The sequence below is a fragment of the Ambystoma mexicanum genome, chromosome 5q, assembly GCF_040938575.1.
Source record: "Ambystoma mexicanum isolate Mex_15411 chromosome 5q, UKY_AmexF1_1, whole genome shotgun sequence".
Classification (NCBI taxonomy): domain Eukaryota; kingdom Metazoa; phylum Chordata; class Amphibia; order Caudata; family Ambystomatidae; genus Ambystoma; species Ambystoma mexicanum.
Genome location: NC_090933.1, coordinates 1,305,501,979 through 1,305,520,871, shown reverse-complemented (window position 1 = coordinate 1,305,520,871; position 18,893 = coordinate 1,305,501,979). Strand labels below are relative to the sequence as shown.

Here is an 18,893-nt window from a genome sequence, read left to right as displayed (position 1 = left end):
TTTAGCAGGAAATTTCAGTTAGTGATGGGTCTTCAGTTATTGGTGTAATTAGGGTAAAGTCCAGCCTTCTTTCTCAGGGGTGTAACAGTGACAGCCTTAATGGAGTCAGGCACCTGGTTATTGCTAAATGAAGAGTTAACGAATCTCGCAAAGAAAGGAGCAGCAATATCTTTGTTCTCGAGAATCAGCTTAGGCAGAAGAACATTTTCTGGGCAGGCAGAAGGGCGTAAGGAGGTCAAGATGTCAATCATGCCCGATGTATTGTGAGGAACTCATGGTGACAACAAGTAAGACAGACACAAATGACCACGTTCAAGGGTGTTTATTGAACAATGAACGCTGTATGCAAGTTGGAAAAATGCCTAATGTGAACTTATATATAAGATGGGAGCATGCATCAACCATGAAATGAAAAATAAGACGTTGTGTCAAAATAAAAGGGCCTAGACTAAGAACCCTATTGCCAAACCTTACAACTAATTCAAAAAAGGGTGTGGGATAGTTTTTAAGAAAGCAAAGAAATGTTCCCAAATAATATGTCAGAATGCAGTAGCCTAGGCCTTCCTTACCCACATTTTGTGCACGGGGTAAGATGCAAGCTTGGAGCACAGTACAGTCCCGGGCTTCTCCAGCATGAGACAATAGTTCCAATGGCCGTTCTCAGGACTGTCGATGGCCAAGTCACATTTACTCCGAAAAGTCTCTTGCCTTTACGGCCTGATGTCTTCAAAAATAACCAAAACAAAAGTTCCTTTAACTAAATGAAAGTTCATTAGTGTGAAAATGTTTCACCCCATGGGTCCCCCTCTTCTGGGCGCTGACCCTTCTCAATTGTAATCCACAGTTCAGATAGGGGGATGGTTTCCCCCTGGGTCTTCCTATTCTGGGCGCTGACCCTTCTAAATTGTAATCCACAGTTCAGATAGGGTTATGGTTTCACCCCTAGGTCTCCCCCTTCTGGGTGCTGATCCTTCTCGTATCATACTCCTTAATTTGTATCTCAGTTCTTTACTTGAAGTTTGGATGATAGCTTCACCCCTGGATCTCCCTCGGTCGGGCTCGGACCTCTCTTGACTGCTAGTACCTGGGTGATAGCTTCATCTCCGGATCTCCCTCTGCCGCGCTCGGACCCCTCTTCTCTGGCATCACTCCTTCGAGTTCACTCTTGCCGTTTCTTAACTTTTGCTTTCACTTTTCTCACTCTTGGGGTGACAACTTTCACCCCTGGATCCCCCTTTGCCTGGCCCTGACCCCCTCACGATTCTTACCTTCCCTTTGCCAGGTTTACTGTGGCTCTCGATCAGGGTGATAGTGGCCCACACCTGGGTCCCCCTTTTCTGGGAGCTGACCCCTCTGACTTTCAATATTCTCTTTTTACACAGTTCAATGTTTGTGGGATTCGCCTCCCTTGCTTTCACACTGCTTATTGATCCAAGTCTTTCAATTGTACAGGGATTTTGCTTGACCCTCTGACCACTTTGACCTATTTCGCTGGCCCTCCTACGGCCTTCTGGTAATCGTAGTTTCACTCAGATGGGGATCGACCAGAGTCTCCTGAGTTAGCACCTACGTGCTGCCGATTTCCCCTTTTGCTGGTTTCCCCTTCACACTTTTACAGTACATTGAAAGTTTGTTGAACCTGGTACAAACTTGTCACCACTGCAATTCTCATTCAACACAGCCCGTTTCTTATCAGTTCTCCCTTCGACTCACCGGCTGTGATGATCCATTTGGCCTTTTTTTCTGGAGTCAAGGCCAGTACCACGGGCACTGGAGCTTCCCTCGCTCCTGCTTATTGGCGAGGCTTGCCCTGTGTACTGTTGACATCTGCTGCAAGACACTTGGGTTATTGTTCGTGGTTTTAGGATCTTTTCCATGAAGGTTCTGCGGGTCTGGGATGAAAAGGGCAAGGCCACTTCTCTCCTCGCCACCCTTTCGATTTCTGCCACCTTTCTCCTACTCTTGAACTGCTGCGTGGTAGCCGCCTCATCGTGCTGTCAGCTGTGCTCGCCTTGCTCATTCTGCGCTCTCTTGTTCCACCTTTTATCCCTGTGGGGAAAAGGAAGGGCCATCAGGTGTGTGTGATTTGAGTCAATTGATTGACCCTCGGGTTGGGACATGCCAGGTACACAGGTTAACATTAGTCTGTTGTCTATTGTGTGGTGGGAAGGTGTTTGTGTTTCAAAACGGGGGAAGTGTTTTTGAATGTCCTACTTGAGAGGATGGGGAAAAGTTGTCAAAGGAAGGGTGATACTGCTTCTAACCCATCTGTGTCCCACTCTCACTCCTCAAGGACCCCCCCCCCCCACCTCCATCCAGGTGATCCTCCCTCACTGGTCCATCCCCAGGAACTGGATCCAATAGGGATGGCTATTTTCTGGCCAACTGGATAAGGGATTTTCAAGGTTTGGATAGGGAGACACCTTCAGGTTTCTCACAGTATTGACACGTGAACATTTCAATTCACGTTGCCCTATACAGGGGGATGGAAGTACTGTTGGCAGTGAAGCAGACTTGTTTTTTACCAGTTCACTTCTGATCTTGGCACGTGATTTAGCAATCTTTGCTTCAAAGGCCATTTGTACTGTGAGACCGGTCTGATTAGCAGGGGTAAAGGAGGTGGCATGATTTTTTTTTTTTTTTAGACCTTTAAGAATCTCGAAGAGCTTCTTCGATCTGTATTAGCTAGTTCAATTTGCGTGTTGAAAAGGTTTATCTTGGTTTCGAAGATTGAGAGTCTATAGACTCTTTGTAAGGTTTTCCAACAGGTTTCGTTAGCCTCTGTTGGACCAACCCCAGTGAGTGATACAAGTCATCTTCCACCAGGCAGTATATGGCAGGGAAGTGAACCAAGTCGGCCAAACCAAAGAAGAAGAGAGAAACTAAGGTCACAGACCCTCACAACACTCAGAGTTGGGTGTTGTAAGTGTAAAAGCTAATAGGGAGAAGTGATGGGGAAGGGCGTAATTCCCCCTGATTGTAGGAGACTGTGTCATAACTAACAGGAGAATATAGTCATTCTCCTGGTAATGTGGACCTGGAGGATGGTCCAACAAATCTGGGAAGGGAGTTATTCCCCTGGGCTAATTTGAGACTGGAACCAAACACCAGGAGAAGGGAGGCATTCTCCTGGCCCACCAAGGAGACATTGTGTGGCACTTTAACAATAATCCATGAGAATAATCCTGCTTAGTTTTTTATTAGTTTATAGTGTAATAGCCAGAAGCAGGGCTTTCTTGACAAAGGGCGGTGGACACTTTTACTTTAACAGACATCCTGACAGGCACTTTAGATCTTTAGATGAGGCAGGGAAATGCCTCTTAGTAATAGGGAAAAATAGGTTTCCTCATTCTTTACTTTTACTAATAAAAGTCTATAGCTCCAAATATGCCATCTTCGTGTCAGAGTCCTTCTTATGCACCCTTACAATTCGCTTCAAGTTTATGCTCTCCACCATGAAGAGGGGTCTTGCAACACCAGCATCTTTGTTTCTGCCCCTAGGGTCGCCTGCCTCCATTTTCTTCAAGTTCTCGCCATATGCATTGTGTCTTGAGAGTCCCCTGAGGTCATCACCAGACTGGTGGTCCAGTAGTCTGCATGCCCTGGATGTTGTGCTGAATCAGAGATGATTCCCACCGAACATCTGGCCTGGGACCCTTCCCAGGTGGCCAGGGAAAGGCAGACCCTTTCTGATCCTCACCCTGGGGGTGGTGTTCTGTGGGAGGATCAAATGGGGTGGGAATCAGGTCAGGAGGAATGGGATAATAGCTTTACTAACTTTTCCAGAGACCATACACTATTAATGGCCTATTGTAAAATTGGAACTGTAGCAGGAAAAGCTAATTGTAACATTGGGGACTTTAAGTCCCACAATGCCCAAAATACTGGGACGGGGACGAGTGATTTGGAGGCACTGGACTGCAAGGTGCAGTCTAGTGATTGTAATGACCCACACATGAGAGGGATTAGTGGGTAAAAAAGAACCCCTCAGGTCCAAGCCACAAGAGGTAGCAAGAAACGAAGTAGAGGTTCGAGTAATTATCATGACTCCACGTTGCAGTTGTAGCAGAAGTTGAATGGAAGCAGAGCTGTCGGAGCCGCCACTGATTGTGAAGCGGTTGCCGGTTTTGTGATGGTCTCTACACTTAAGAATCTTGTATGCAGAGGCTGCATGGCGGTAAGCATGAATTCAAAATGCTTTCCCCAGTAAAGTGAGCTCTGGTAACAGGCAAGCACCGGAGTATTCCTTGAGCGAAGCACGCTCCTTTCCTGACCGGCACAGGCCGCGGGAGGCAGAAGAAAGCAACTTACCTTGTAGCGGGAAGCGGAGGCAGCAGAAGACACGGAGGCAGCGGAGCAAGCAGACGTGTATGCAGCGCCCGGTGAGTCCACTAGTTGTCTGTGACCCTGGAGTGCTCTGTAATCTCATGGTAGCCTTTGTTAACAGTACTGAATGCCGAACTAATGTAAAGAAGCGGAATTGGCAGACTAAGAATAACTTTGCAGATCATTCTGAATAAGAGCATTGGAGACAATTGTACTTTCACAGGTAACATAAACCACCATTACTAAAGCTGCGGAAAGGGCAATATTAAAAGATCTTAACAACAACCAATACTGCCAAAACCTGAAGAGGGCCATTAAGAAGCAGACCATATTGTCCCAGAGCGGAAGAGGCAATAGTTAATAAAGACCGAAACAAGCATTTTCCAAGCCAAAGAAGAACAAGTGTGATAAAAAGCCATGATCAGCATTTGGTTGATGTAGGAGTGGGAAAACAAGTGTGGCAGACAAGCTGCCCTCCTGATAGCCAACATTCAGGAGGAGAGGCGCATAGTCTGCATTACATGTGGCATAAACAGCACCAATGCGGTTCATGTCTTTTCAGAAGAAGTGTTCATTACTGAAGTGGTTGAAAGTCAATAGACTTTACTAAGTTGAAGCACTGTTTTGTGGATAAATACAGTGCAGAAGAAGTGCCAAGGCTACTACATGATTTTGTGAATCATTGTGGAACCATCCTGACAAACTATTTATGTTGCTATCAAGGAACTATGAAAGTGTTTATGGTTCTTAAAAAGAAGTTGTGTTTAACTCTTTGTTACAAGTGGAGAAATCGAGATTTGTTATTTCCTTTTGGAACTGTTGGAAAGTCCTATTGAGAGACTGTTGGAGAAAGAAGAACCTGACTACCAGAACTTTGTTATAAAACAGAACTTTCCTGTATTGACTGTTGCTACAAATTCCTGCTTTGAATGTGGGGAAGGGAACATTGCCCAGTTCACAAGGTGAAACAGTTAAGTATATGTATAACGTAACTGATTTTTTTGATGTTGAATTTACTTATTTCAAAGTTTTCTTCTCTTTTTACTCCAATTGATACAACAGTCAACATTTTCAACAGTGCACATTATCCTGACCGATGTCCACATAGTAGCCAGGCTTGCAGTAAATAAACATTTCCCCAACTAAACACCCCCCTCCACTCCTCCTGCTTTCCCCCCACCGTCACTCCCTAGTAATCCCTCATAACTTTGCTGTATCTCTAACTGCCCCTTTTCAAGGTGGGCACAAATCTAGCATCGACATTAGTTCGTTAAGCATTTGTGCCCAGTTGAGTGCCCCCTTTCATCCTCCTCTAAATCCACCCTCCCTCTCAGGATTTCCCCCATCATTGCACATCCCTATCCCAAGATTGCCCTGTGGGGCCTTCTGGGTTTTTCCAGGATATCGCTATCCTGTGTTTTGCTAATATGAGCAGGAATTTCCCTATTTTCTTCTTCTTCTTTCCCTTTTTCCCAACTGCCACCAGTCCCCACAAACATATCTCCAGAGTACACTTTACGTACTATATGTCCAGGTGTTCAGTTTTCCCATAACATCCCCCAATATGCCTGGATTACCCTACAGTACAAGACCATGTGCCAGAATTCTGCTGATGCTCCCCACACTTTGGCCATCCATGTGTGTGTTGCAGATTAATTGCATGCAATCTGGATTCATTTGTACCCTGTGTAGGACTTTTTTATTGGATTAGACCGGACTTTGCGTTCCTGGATACCTTTGTCACTTGTTCCCAAATGCTTGTCCACTGAGCATCCGTAATCTCATAGCCCATATCCCTCTCTCACTTCCCTTTGACCCCCAACATGGGATGCAGTTTCTGTTCCCAAATTCTCTTATACATCCCAGAGATAACTCCTCTGCTTCCACCCAAATCCAGCATCTGCTGCAGTAAGGGGTTTGTCTCCGGTTCCTCTGAAATCTCGTCCCACATGTTAGTCAGTCTCCTAACCAACCGAGCATAACCCAGAGAGGTTCCCTGAGACATTGCATACATGTGTCTCCATTGCTTGAATGATAGAAGATTCCCTGCCATATAGAGATCTCCTATCCGAGTGCAGCCATGACTGTGTAATTCACCAATATCGAAGGTTATCATGATCTCTCGTATGATCGGGTCAAACCCCAATGGGAGGTTTGGACTGTACATCTGTGATTTACATTATTCCCTCAGGAGGCCCTGCCATATCTCCCTTGGAACAGCGTATATTGTACTCTTTCCCACCATGCCCATTGGGTCCCATAACAACTCAATCCCTTCCCTATTCCCCAGAAGCCCTGATATGAACCTCCTCTATTCCCACTCCAGAGAATCATTCCATTTGGTCACCATCTGCAACTGAGCTGCCGTGAAATAGATATCAAAATCTGGGATTGTGAGCCCCCTATCTTGATTTGATCTATGTAGTGTGTCTAAAGCCATTCTTTGAATGGATTGTGTCCTCCCAGGTATTCCTTATCTTATGATATCTTCATATCCAGCTTTGGCTGCTTCAGAAGTATTTTATTCCAGCAAGGGGCACTGAACGTCGAGGGCCTCTGTCTCAGTGTCGACTTCATTGATGGTATACAGCGCACGCAGCGACCTATCAGTTAAATTTTTGTGCGAGAGCTATCACTTCGGAATATCGGCACCCTTCCATTCCTTGTCAAGAAACCTTTCGTGTTTAGTGAAAAAGATGACATCGTCATCGGCATCTTCAACTCAAGATTACAAAAAATGTCCACTTGTGTGGGGCAAAAATGTCCCTTATGGACCCCCATCGTGTGTGTTTGTGGTGCTTAGGATCGACTCATTTAACATCAGAGTGTGGGTCCTGCCTATCGATGACAGTGAAAGCTGTGAAAGAGCATAGAGGGAAGTTAGCTGCAGGTAGGTCTCATAAATCCTATTCAACACCGCTGTCAAAAAAGCGATCCTCCAACGAGCCAAGAGATGACTCTCCTTGTCGGTAGAAAGCGAGAATGTCCCGATCACGCAGTGCTCACACCACTCATCATCATCTTCATGACGGTTGAAGAAAAGGCACCATAGATTGCCTGTCTTCATCGTCGAGTTCCTCCACCGGAATTGGTCTTGTGCCTGACCAAATCGGTCTCACCGGCTGAGTGGGCGAGTTTCAGACTAAAAAAGCTCAAAGTATTCGAGAATCCGCCTCGACCCCCTCGAAGAAAGATAAGAGCAATGCCCATGTCAACAAACACGACAAAAAGGCAAAGGACAAATCCTGTGCACCTTCAGGCCCGAGCGTCCAGGAGAAAACTCCTCAGGAGCCCTCAAATGTTCCCTCAAGTAGAGAAGACTCCTTCGAAGCCAAAATCATCAATACCATTGGCACCAAAAGACTCCAAGTCGATGCCTAAATTAGCCTTGACGCCACAGCCATTGAAGCCCTCGACATCGACTGCGTCAAAGACTTCGACCCCATTGTCGACACAAATAGCTAACCCTCAAAGGATGTTGCGAAAACCTTTACCCCAATGCCTAAGAAAGACTGTTTTAAGTCTCTTTCTTCATTTTATGTGGATGATGAGCCATCGTCAGTTGAATGACATCCCAGTATGGGACACAAAATGTTCCAGAGTCCTTAATTTCAGAGGACTCGAGAATAAAAGACCTTCTTGAAAACCTGCAATCTGTAAGTGGGTTGGACACTTCTCCAGAGATAGTTTGGCAGACCAGATCCCACAGACCATGCCAATGGATCTTACAGACAGCTGATGTCTAGGGTCATAGAATATTTGGGATGGAAAAGGACTGCACCACTTTTTGAGCAGGACTACCTCACTGATATTTTAGATTAGGGACCCCAGGAGGACCCTATTCTTCCTTTCCATGTAGCTTTACAAAGGAGAGTTAGTGCCAATTGGGATACGCCAGAATTAATTCCAGCAGTGTACAAAAAACTTAACAAGCAAATAGTGACCCTTACTATCTAACAAAGCATCCAACTCCCGAATGTTTAGTAGTTCAGGCTGCCACTTCTACATCCAAACAGAATGCATACCCAACTAACCCCCTAGTCACAGATGACAAGCGTTATGAAGTTTTGGCTAATAGGTTTTCTCTGCGGGGAGTATGGCCCTTAAATTGGCACATGCCACGTGTGCACTGGCCAAGTTCACTTTCACCTTATGGGATTGCATAAAGATGGCGGCGGAACATATCCCTGAAGGGAACGACCAAGACGGCTTCTTAAACATTGTAAAGGATGGGAAAAATGCAATGTGTGAATCCCTCCAGACTGGTCTTAACTCTGCTGACAGTATCAGCAGGGGTATGGCGGCTAGCACTGTAATGCGCAGATTTGTCTGGTTGAGAAAGTCTGGTTTTGCTCCAGATCTAGACTACTTAACATGCCCTTTGACAGCACACATTTATTTGGCAGCAAGGCTGACGAGAACCTGGAGAAGCTGCAGACCTCCAAAGCTGCAGCCAAATCCCTTGGTGCAGCAATCAGACAGCCACAACCCCCCCCCCGTCCCCACCGGTACATCTTGGAGGGGTAGGTCCTTTCACTATTACTCATCAGTTGGAAGAGGGAGGGGACTGTTGAACCAAAGAGGTCAGAGAAGATTCCCCCGTGGTGAACCGGGAAGAGGTGCTAAGACCGGCCAGGCAACGGCTGCTTTAACCTCAGCAGCTGCATCAGCCACCTCAAAACCTCTCTGAGGCTTTACTCCAAAAGTGGGAGGCAGACACTCAGAGCATCTATATTACTTCAGATGCATGGGGATTGGAAACAGTTGCCCGGGGTTACTGTCTTCCCTTTCTAAAAAGGCTTCAGGATCATCCACCATGGAACGGCTCTTTCAAAGTTCAGGATCCGCTCCTTATGCAGGAAATCTTGACCCTGCTGGAGAAAGGTGCTATAGAACCGGTACCTGTAGCGGAGAGAAACAAGGGTTGGTACTCCCCTTACTTTCTAATCCCCAAGTAGGACGGAGGATGGAGACCCATCTTGGACTTTAGAGACTTGAACAAGTTCCTTTGGAAGGACAAATTCAAGATTGTAACCCTTTCTCAGATCCTTCAGGTCCTCCAGCTCCAGGACCAGATGGTATCATTGGACTTTCAGGATGCTTACTTTCATGTGCCCATCCAGCACAGGCACAGAAAGTACCTGAGGGTCGCTGTTGTCGGCTCTCATTATTAGTTTTGAGTTCTGACATTTGGGCTGACCTCCGCCAGAGGGTTTTCACCAAGTGGATGGCGGTGGTCGTAGCGAGTCTCAGGAGAGGGGGGATTCACGTCTACCCCTACCTGGACGATTGCTGATCAGGGCACATTCCCCCGAACAGGCCCTGGAACATCTCAGCTCCACCTGTCACTCCCTTCACAAACTTGGCTTCTCCCTCAACTTCAGTAAATCGAACATGATACCATCTCAAAGGCTCCAATTCATGGGAGCTGTCCTAGACGCTTCCTTGGGAGAAGCCTTGCCAACCGAGTTGAGGTCTCAAGACATTCTGCAGGAAACACAGATTCCGACTTGAACTCTAACCTTTTAACTTAACTATTGAATCTCAATTGCTTAGGATACGATGCACATTGATGTATGGAATTGTTTGTATGACAATTGTGAGACTTAGATTTCAAAGCATGGGATATATGTATTACATGTTAAATTGGTACATGAATGCACTATATGAATTACATGCACAACACGTGCATGCACACATTGTCACTATAACTGTGCCTTGAGAAAGCCTGGCTAAGGGCGAAACAATTGCACGTGTCTCCAAAGGGAGCATGTTGGCACTTTCTAAAAACAGAACTTTCTAAACAGTTTGAATCTATTTTGGTACAAAACCAATACAATACTTTATTCAGTGATAGGAAATCCTGCTTTAAACTAAAAGGGCCAGGCGCAAGCAACCCAACACCCCCACGCTGGCTACTACTGTTATCAGTTCACTCCCCTCCTGAAGATATAGCCTGCCCTCGGCGTGCGCTAATAAAAGAGGCAAAGGAGGCACACCTGTGGGGCTGTGCTCGGTTACCCTTTATCGTTGGGATCACTGCTGGTTTAGTAGAAGTGTGGGGCAGAGTAGGCGATTTAGCCACTACTCTTCCCGGGATTCCTGTAAAACAGTAGTTATTTCAATACACCTACTACATTGGAAGCGCGTATAGGAGGGCATTACAGCACATGACAATGAATTCCCAGTGTCTGCCCTTACAAGGGCCTCATCGATTACACTAACCAAATGAAGGCATGGTCCTTCATATACCCAATTAGATTAATCTTGGGCTAGTGGAGACTAGCTGTATTGAGCTTGCTATAATTTACCAGATTTCTACTCTGAATCTATGACCATTAGTATTAAAATGTTGAATATGTTAAATAGCATAGTTGCACTTTAATATCAGGAAGCTTACATCTAGCACAATTAGTTAAGTCAATCATTATATTTAGAAATTTAGAAATGCAACAACACAGATCTAAAACCTGTAAAATGTCTGGGTGTATTTAGGAATTTATTGTCAATTATCTTTTTGTTGTCGTGGAAACAGCCTTTCCTATACCTATGATAGTTACTGTATGTGGATGTCATTTCGCCAATATTGATCTTGATATAGCACGATGTTTAGCAAATCACTTGTTGGTTTCGGCCTTCAGGCATGTTCCACTTGCTTGCCTTTGCATTTGTTGTGATTGTGAACTAAATAGCTGAGTAGGGTTATCTCGATGAGTTCATCATTCACTGCTAAGATTTGTATTCAACATGCAGGTCACAGCTTTGAGTCCTGATTGAGGTCATACATGCTTTATTTTGTAGCAACATCCAGATTTGTTTTATAGATTTATATATTTACTGCCAGGTGCAGGAGATTCTGCAGGGTTGTCGGTCTGCGTTGGAGAGTTGAGAAGTTGTAATTGAATGGATTCATATGGTTCTCCAGTCTGTAGCAGGAATACACGCCATCATAATTAATTCGATTTTGTTGCATGTTGGCTGATGAAGATTTCTCTAACTTTGATACATTTTTGTAATATTTTGTAGAATGGAGAAAATGGAAGTAAAATTGGACAAGGAACAAAACTGCGTCAATCAAGCACCAGTGAGCTCATCCACCCAAACGTTGTGTTGAAAGCCCTTCGCGAATTCGTCATGGCCCACCGGATGGCAAGGTTTGAGTGAGGGTGACTCGCAGATGTATCTTAGGGGTTTTGACAGTGTTTTTAGCTGCCTTCTTAGATTAGAGGGTAAGGATGTGAAATGGCTGCCAACGCAGTGTCTACACAAACACAGTGAATGTCCATGGATCTACCACGTTTGTCGGGCATTACCTGGCAGAAAATGCATCCGGCACTAATTAACGGATGGAATCATTTGACTTGAAATATATATCACCATGTGCAAAGGCTTTTGTTAAATATATATCACCATGTGAAAAGGCTTTTGTTTGAAAATTAAATTAACTTAAAACAAAGTGATATAAAAATCTACACACCATTGCAAACAAATATTTTTTTAATGCATTTTGTCACTTGTTTTCTCCTAAAATTCAGTGGTGTTGATTCTGAACCCAGTTTTCCATTCTCCCACCATCCCCTTCATCCTTCTTCTGTCCTCATTGGACAAATGTGTGTATACACAAAGACAATGGGCCTCATTACGAGGTAGGTGGTGAGGGATTACCGGCACCGGTAAGGACACCGGTGCCGGTTATCCCTTACCACCCTATTCTGAGGTCCCTTAGCGGGTCCCTTCCTTAACGCCTGGTTTTGCGTTATGGATAGGACCCGTTAAGGGACTTCAGAGCTAATAACGGTACCGCAAATTGTGGGGGCACGAATGGGAATGGGGAATGGTTCCCGGAATGGGGATTTACTGGGTCCTCCAAGCTTGGAATGACCCGGTAAGTCCCTATTTCGGGAACCAGGACCCGGAATGCGGTAAGGGGGTAGCCATGGTGCTAATAGCACCATGGCTACCTCCTACCTCGTAATGAGGCCCAATCACTCTGTCCCTAACTGTCAATGTTTAAATAGGGATGTTTTCAATGTTAAAAGTTATATATGCTTAATTAGAAACTCTAGTGCAGTATGATGGATGCAATTTACTTACAATTACAATAAATGGTCTCTAAATTTCAAACTTAATGTGCATTAAGTCGGTTTTTGGACAGGCCTTTGACGAGGGCTGTACAACCACTAACCTAAAGATGGGGTTGACCCCCTAGCCAAAAAGGGGGAAGCCAAGCCTCTCTTAAAATGGTAGCGTGGCAGAGCAGTCAGGCTTAACTCAAGAAAGAGGAAGTTGGCTAACACAACGTTACAATTAGCCCAAACACATATCCATAGAAAATGCACCACAAAGTTATACTGAAAAATGTACACATTCACTATGTATCAAGTATCTTTAACAAGTATCTTTAGCACCAAGCGCCGCCTCCGCTTGCCGTATTTCGTCGTTATTACATTTTAACTCCTATTTTAAATTGTTAGCTGCATTTTGGTTTGCTTTGTAAATCACTTTTAGAATTCATACAAGTGCCTACCAGTAACGTGCCAGAGTAAATTTTGTACTTGAAGTCCGCTGCAGTAGGGAACTGTGTTTTTATCAGGGTCTTGCTGGGCTGCTGTGCTGACTGGGAAGCAGACTACATCTCCCAGCAGCCTTGTAGTCCCAGCTGTTACATAGCTTGAAACCCGGCGCGAACGCGCCAGCGCGAAGTGGGCAAGCCGGTCTGTGCCGGTCTGGCCGGACTATAAAGTCCATTTCTGCCTGCAAGTACCTCAAGTATCTTTAACAAGTATCTTTAGCACCAAGCGCCGCCTCCGCTTGCCGTATTTCGTCGTTATTACATTTTAACTCCTATTTTAAATTGTTAGCTGCATTTTGGTTTGCTTTGTAAATCACTTTTAGAATACATACAAGTGCCTACCAGTAACGTGCCAGAGTAAATTTTGTACTTGAAGTCCGCTGCAGTAGGGAACTGTGTTTTTATCAGGGTCTTGCTGGGCTGCTGTGCTGACTGGGAAGCAGACTACATCTCCCAGCAGCCTTGTAGTCCCAGCTGTTACATAGCCTGAAACCCGGCGCGAACGTGCCGGCGCGAAGGGGGCAAGCTGGTCTGTGCCGGTCTGGCCGGACTATAAAGTCCATTTCTGCCTGCAAGTACCTCAAGTATCTTTAACAAGTATCTTTAGCACCAAGCGCCGCCTCCGCTTGCCGTATTTCGTCGTTATTACATTTTAACTCCTATTTTAAATTGTTAGCTGCATTTTGGTTTGCTTTGTAAATCACTTTTAGAATTCATACAAGTGCCTACCAGTAACGTGCCAGAGTAAATTTTGTACTTGAGGTCCGCTGCAGTAGGGAACTGTGTTTTTATCAGGGTCTTGCTGGGCTGCTGTGCTGACTGGGAAGCAGACTACATCTCCCAGCAGCCTTGTAGTCCCAACTGTTACATAGCCTGAAACCCGGCGCGAACGCGCCGGCGCGAAGGGGGCAAGCCGGTCTGTGCCGGTCAGGCCGGACTATAAAGTCCATTTCTGCCTGCAAGTACCTCAAGTATCTTTAACAAGTATCTTTAGCACCAAGCGCCGCCTCCGCTTGCCGTATTTCGTCGTCATTACATTTTAACTCCTATTTTAAATTGTTAGCTGCATTTTGGTTTGCTTTGTAAATCACTTTTAGAATTCATACAAGTGCCTACCAGTAACGTGCCAGAGTAAATTTTGTACTTGAAGTCTGCTGCAGTAGGGAACAGTGTTTTTATCAGGGTCTTGCTGGGCTGCTGTGCTGACTGGGAAGCAGACTACATCTCCCAGCAGCCTTGTAGTCCCAGCTGTTACATAGCCTGAAACCCGGCGCGAACGCGCCGGCGCGATGGGGGCAAGCCGGTCTGTGCCGGTCCGTGGCCGGACGTGTCGGCGTTCGGGGGTATTTTCGCCCTTTTGGTCAGTCATTCCTTATTGTGATTTTTAGGGTGGCTTTATCGCCTTGCAGCTAGGGTCCATAGGGGAATCCTACCTGTTATATATACCTGTTACATAACATTGGGAGCAACGTAGGTAAAGTGTTGTCATTGGTTTATATTAAAGACTCAGCCAGCTAAGGAAGGTCTCTACCTGCATATGCAAGCAAGATCGCAGGAAGGGGTGGGGGCTATAACTAACGAGATGGAAGGGAAAACGAACATTGAACCAACACAGGGGGGTTTGGGGAAGTTTCTGGACATTATTGGCTTACTCAATACACGCTCCTTAACTAAACACGCGATTGACATCAAAGACATGATTAGCTCCAACAATTTTGACATTTTCTGTGTAACAGAAACTTGGCTTAAAGACCCAGTGGGGCCTGCCTGCGAGCAGGCCATACAGGATGACTATACTATCTACTTTGACAACAGACTGCAGGGCAGGGGAGGTGGGGTGGCAATCATTACAAAAAATAGCCTCAAACTTTTTAAAGTGACACTGGGATTCAGTGGATGTGAAGCTTTGCACCTGAAACTGGTGTTTTCACCTAATAACTGCCTCAATCTAATAGCTATATACAGACCACCGGCACTGGTCTCAGACTTCTCACTGGAACTCTGTTCATACCTAAACACGCTAAGATCTGTTAACGTATCGACGGTCATCATGGGAGACCTGAATCTATGGCGAGGAAATAAGAAGGACAAAGGAGCCATCGCTCTGGAAAAAGCACTGAACAACCTAGATTTTAATGTACTCAACAAGGATCCCACTACCCCTCAGGGTAACCAGTTAGATTGGTTGTGTGGATATAACATATCCCTGCAAGACTGCAGAACCACACCATGTATCTGGAGTGATCATTTCTTGATATCGGCTAACTTAAAATTGCCTTCATACGCACATAAGTATAACCCGCATATTAAAATAGCTACTAGAAATTTCAAAAAGCTAAATAAGCCACAGTTAAAGACATGCACTGACAAAATACTGAGTTCCTTTCAGGATCATGACACATGTGTTATTCTTCTAGACAAATATAACAAGCATCTTCTCGAGCTGGTGGAGTCTGAAGCACCCCTTACTACAAAGCTTGCTAGGAAAAACAACAACAGCCAAACATGGTTTACCCCAGAGCTCCACTCTCTGAAGAAGGAAAAACGGTCCTTGGAAAGAAAATGGTCCATAGATAAATCTGAGGTTAGCAAAAATGAATGGAAAAGCAAAGACAAGGAATATAGGGACAAAATTAAGACAGCTAAGGCTGAATTCTTCAACTCTGAAATAGAGCATGCAGACAACAAGACCAGCAAACTCTTCAATATTCTGAAGAGTATTGAAAAAGCTGCGTCCCTCACTCCTCCTTTTATGCCCACAGACGCAGATTGTAATACGGTCCTAAATGCTTTTCAAGCCAAAACGGAAAAAGCCAGACAAAATATTATTAAGGCTAGATCTTCCGCTAAACAGGATTTGCGAACCACACAAATGGGGGCAACTGTCAGAGAACAGCATTTCAAATTTGACCCCATTTCAGAGGCAGATATGCTAGAGAACATTGAACCAACACAGGGGGTCTTTCTACTACCTGTGTAGAAAACATCCTACCTCCTAGTATTATCCTCCAACATAATGACATTTTTGCTCCTGTCCTTCGGAGAATAGTGAATGCATCTTTCCAAGAGGGCACAGTTCCTAGAGATCTGAAGAAAGTCACTATCACACCGCTTGTAAAAAAAGCTGACTTGGATCCTAAGGATCCAGCTAACCTTCGTCCGATAACTAACTCGAACTTCATACTCAAACTCCTAGACAAGGTCGCAACACAGCAACTTCAAGATTTTGTAGAGAACCAGGAAGTTCTGCACCAGCAACAGTCAGGCTTCAGGGTGTCTCACAGTACAGAGACAGCCATGCTGGACCTGCAGAATCAGATGCTGAGTTTGCTCGATAAGAACAAGTTAGGGATGTTAATGCTCCTTGATCTAAGTGCCGCTTTCGACCTAGTGGACCATCATCTACTCATCAAGGCACTTAGAGAAAACGTGGGATGCTCCGAAGGAGCCCTGGACTGGCTTTTGTCATTTCTATCTAACCGCCAAGCTAGAGTCCACTGGGGTAACAGTTTTTCTGATCCCTGTGACATCCTATTTGGAGTTCCCCAAGGTGCCAGTTTATCTCCCATGCTATTTAATATATATATGCTCACTTTGTGCAGCTTATTGGTGGAAGCAGGTGTGTCGTTCATGAATTACGCAGACAATACCCAACTCATATTGGAACTGGGGGGCAGACATCACGCCATGGATAGCGAACTGATCGCCAGGATTTACAAGACAATAGACGACTGGATGCAGGCAAACTGGATGTGCCTGAATGACTCAAAAACCGAACTGATGCTGTTTGGTTCCAGCCGCCAGCTGGCGAATTTGGGGCCTGAGTACAATTCATTTCAAATTAAAAATGCCACCATCCTGGTGGCACCTAAAGTGAAAACACTGGGTATGATGGTCAACTCTGCGGTCGACTCCCATGCCCAGACCAGCTACCTGCAAAAAAACACGGCGTATTACCTGAGAGTAATGAAAGCTATCAAGCCGTTCCTTAACAAAGGTAATATGGCCACGATAGCCAGAGTCATTATTCTATCACGGCTTGATTATGGGAACGCTCTGTTGTTGGGGGCCTCTTCCAAGGACTTATCTAGCTGCCAAGTGATCCAGAATAATGCGGTCAGGCTTGTCAAGAACTTAAAGAAGAAAGATCATACCACGGCAGATAGACTATCACTGCACTGGCTCAGGGTAGAGGAGCGTATCAAGTTCAAGGCCCTCTGCTTGGTGCACAAGTGCTTCTACGGCTCTGCGCCGGTTTATTTGAAAAAAAGCCTAGTGCCCTATATACCGAGGAGAAGTCTACGCTCGGAGGGAAAATGTCTGCTGTCCGTCCCTAACTTCAAGCTGAAATCTGGTTTGGGCAGATCATTCTTGGTGATGGCCCCCAAATTATGGAACAGCATGCCTGAAGCGCTGAGGTCAGAGGTAAACCACCTTACCTTCAGGAAGCACTTGAAGACATACCTTTTCAGATGAAGAGGCTGAGGAAAGCAATGTTTCGGGGTCCCTAATAGGCCGCAGTGTTCGTTTCTTTATGTCTGTCTTGTTATTGCTGTATTGTAAGTGCAAGCGCCCTGATGCCCGCGGGCTACCGGCGCTATACAAAATAAAATACATACATACACACACATTCACTATGCTACACATAGACAGAGCTCTTTAAATGAATATGTATTTTAGCAATAAAACACATACTATAAACATACCCAGTTCATCATAAAAATAGCAAATGGCATAAAGAAACAACACACTTTATTGTAGGTCCACATTACATATAAAGGCAAGGAATGTGAAAAGAAGGCGGAAAAGACATTAAAACACAGTTCAAAAAGTAATACAGGAACCCAATGCAACACTAACAATGTTACAGAATTTCTAGACCTCTTGGTAACAGTATTTAGGAACATACAAATGCACACAACAAATTCAATAATGGCTCTAGAGGGCTGGAAACCACTCAAAAACAGAATCAGAGGCAACCCTACAAGATACATTTGAGCAAGAATTTCCAAGACAATACTGTTCAGGGATAAATAGTGTCATGAAAAATAGCTACAGTGTAAATATACATTCACATTTACAGGAGTGGACAGCATGACTTTAAAAATACTTTAAAAAATCATGTGTATTTGTATTTATATATAAAGCCTGTATGCCTACATGCTGAACAAAAGGACAAAGCAGTAAAGCGGTACACATTCATGAGTAAAGATGCAAAATTACAATACGATTACAAAGTAGAATTATGAGGGAGAAGACAGAAGAAAAGTTTTGAGTCTAGAGCGGAAGACAGGCAGGGCGGAAGAAAAGCAAATTAAACGAGGGAGGGAGATCCAGTACTTCTGAGCAAAAAGAGTCAAAAGATCGAAAACGGGAAGGAGCATAAGGAAGCTAATGCAAGCAAGAAGACACAGGGACTGAGAACTAAGCGAACAGGGAGGGGTATAGAAGGAAATGAGAGAGGAGTGATTGGGTGGAGAAAGACCATGGCGAGATTTGAAAACAATCCATAAGAAGTCAAAAAGAAGATGCGATTCAAAAGAAAGCCAAGACAGCGAGAGGACAGTAGTGGAAATAGAAGAAAGTGGAGGAAGGGAGAGAAGGGTACAAAGCGAAGGATTGTAGACAGAGTGGGGCTAGCTAATGAGCAGGAAGTCCAAACAGAAGAAAAGACAAGAGAAGATGATAGCAGAAATAAGAGCTTTAGTAGTGGACAAGAGATGGGGACTCTTCCGGATATTGAGTAAGTGAAACCAACAGATGTGGTCAGTAGCATAAATGTGGTGAGAGAAGGAGAGTAAAATCGAAAGTTCTGCCATGATTTGCGAGTAGATTCAGTGAAGGGTAATTGAGCAGGAGTTAAAGAGAAAGCAAGGACAGGAGGACAAAGAGCAAGAAGGAAAGAAGAGAATGTCTGTCTTAGAGGGGTTCAGATGAAGGAACTGAGAGTGCATCCACTGCTGGATTGCAGTCAGGCATGAGGGGAGAGAAGTGT

At 44.8% G+C, this 18,893-nt stretch overlaps 1 protein-coding gene across 1 annotated transcript in view; it reads left to right on the top strand.

Moving 5' to 3' along the window:
• LOC138498060 (dynein regulatory complex protein 1-like) overlaps positions 1-18,893 on the top strand; it is a 371,050-nt gene that overhangs the window by 294,990 nt on the left and 57,167 nt on the right. The window contains exon 14 of the mRNA XM_069621906.1: positions 11,353-11,480. Coding sequence (XP_069478007.1) covers positions 11,353-11,480 — 128 coding nt within the window. The remainder of the gene's footprint in view (positions 1-11,352; positions 11,481-18,893) is intronic.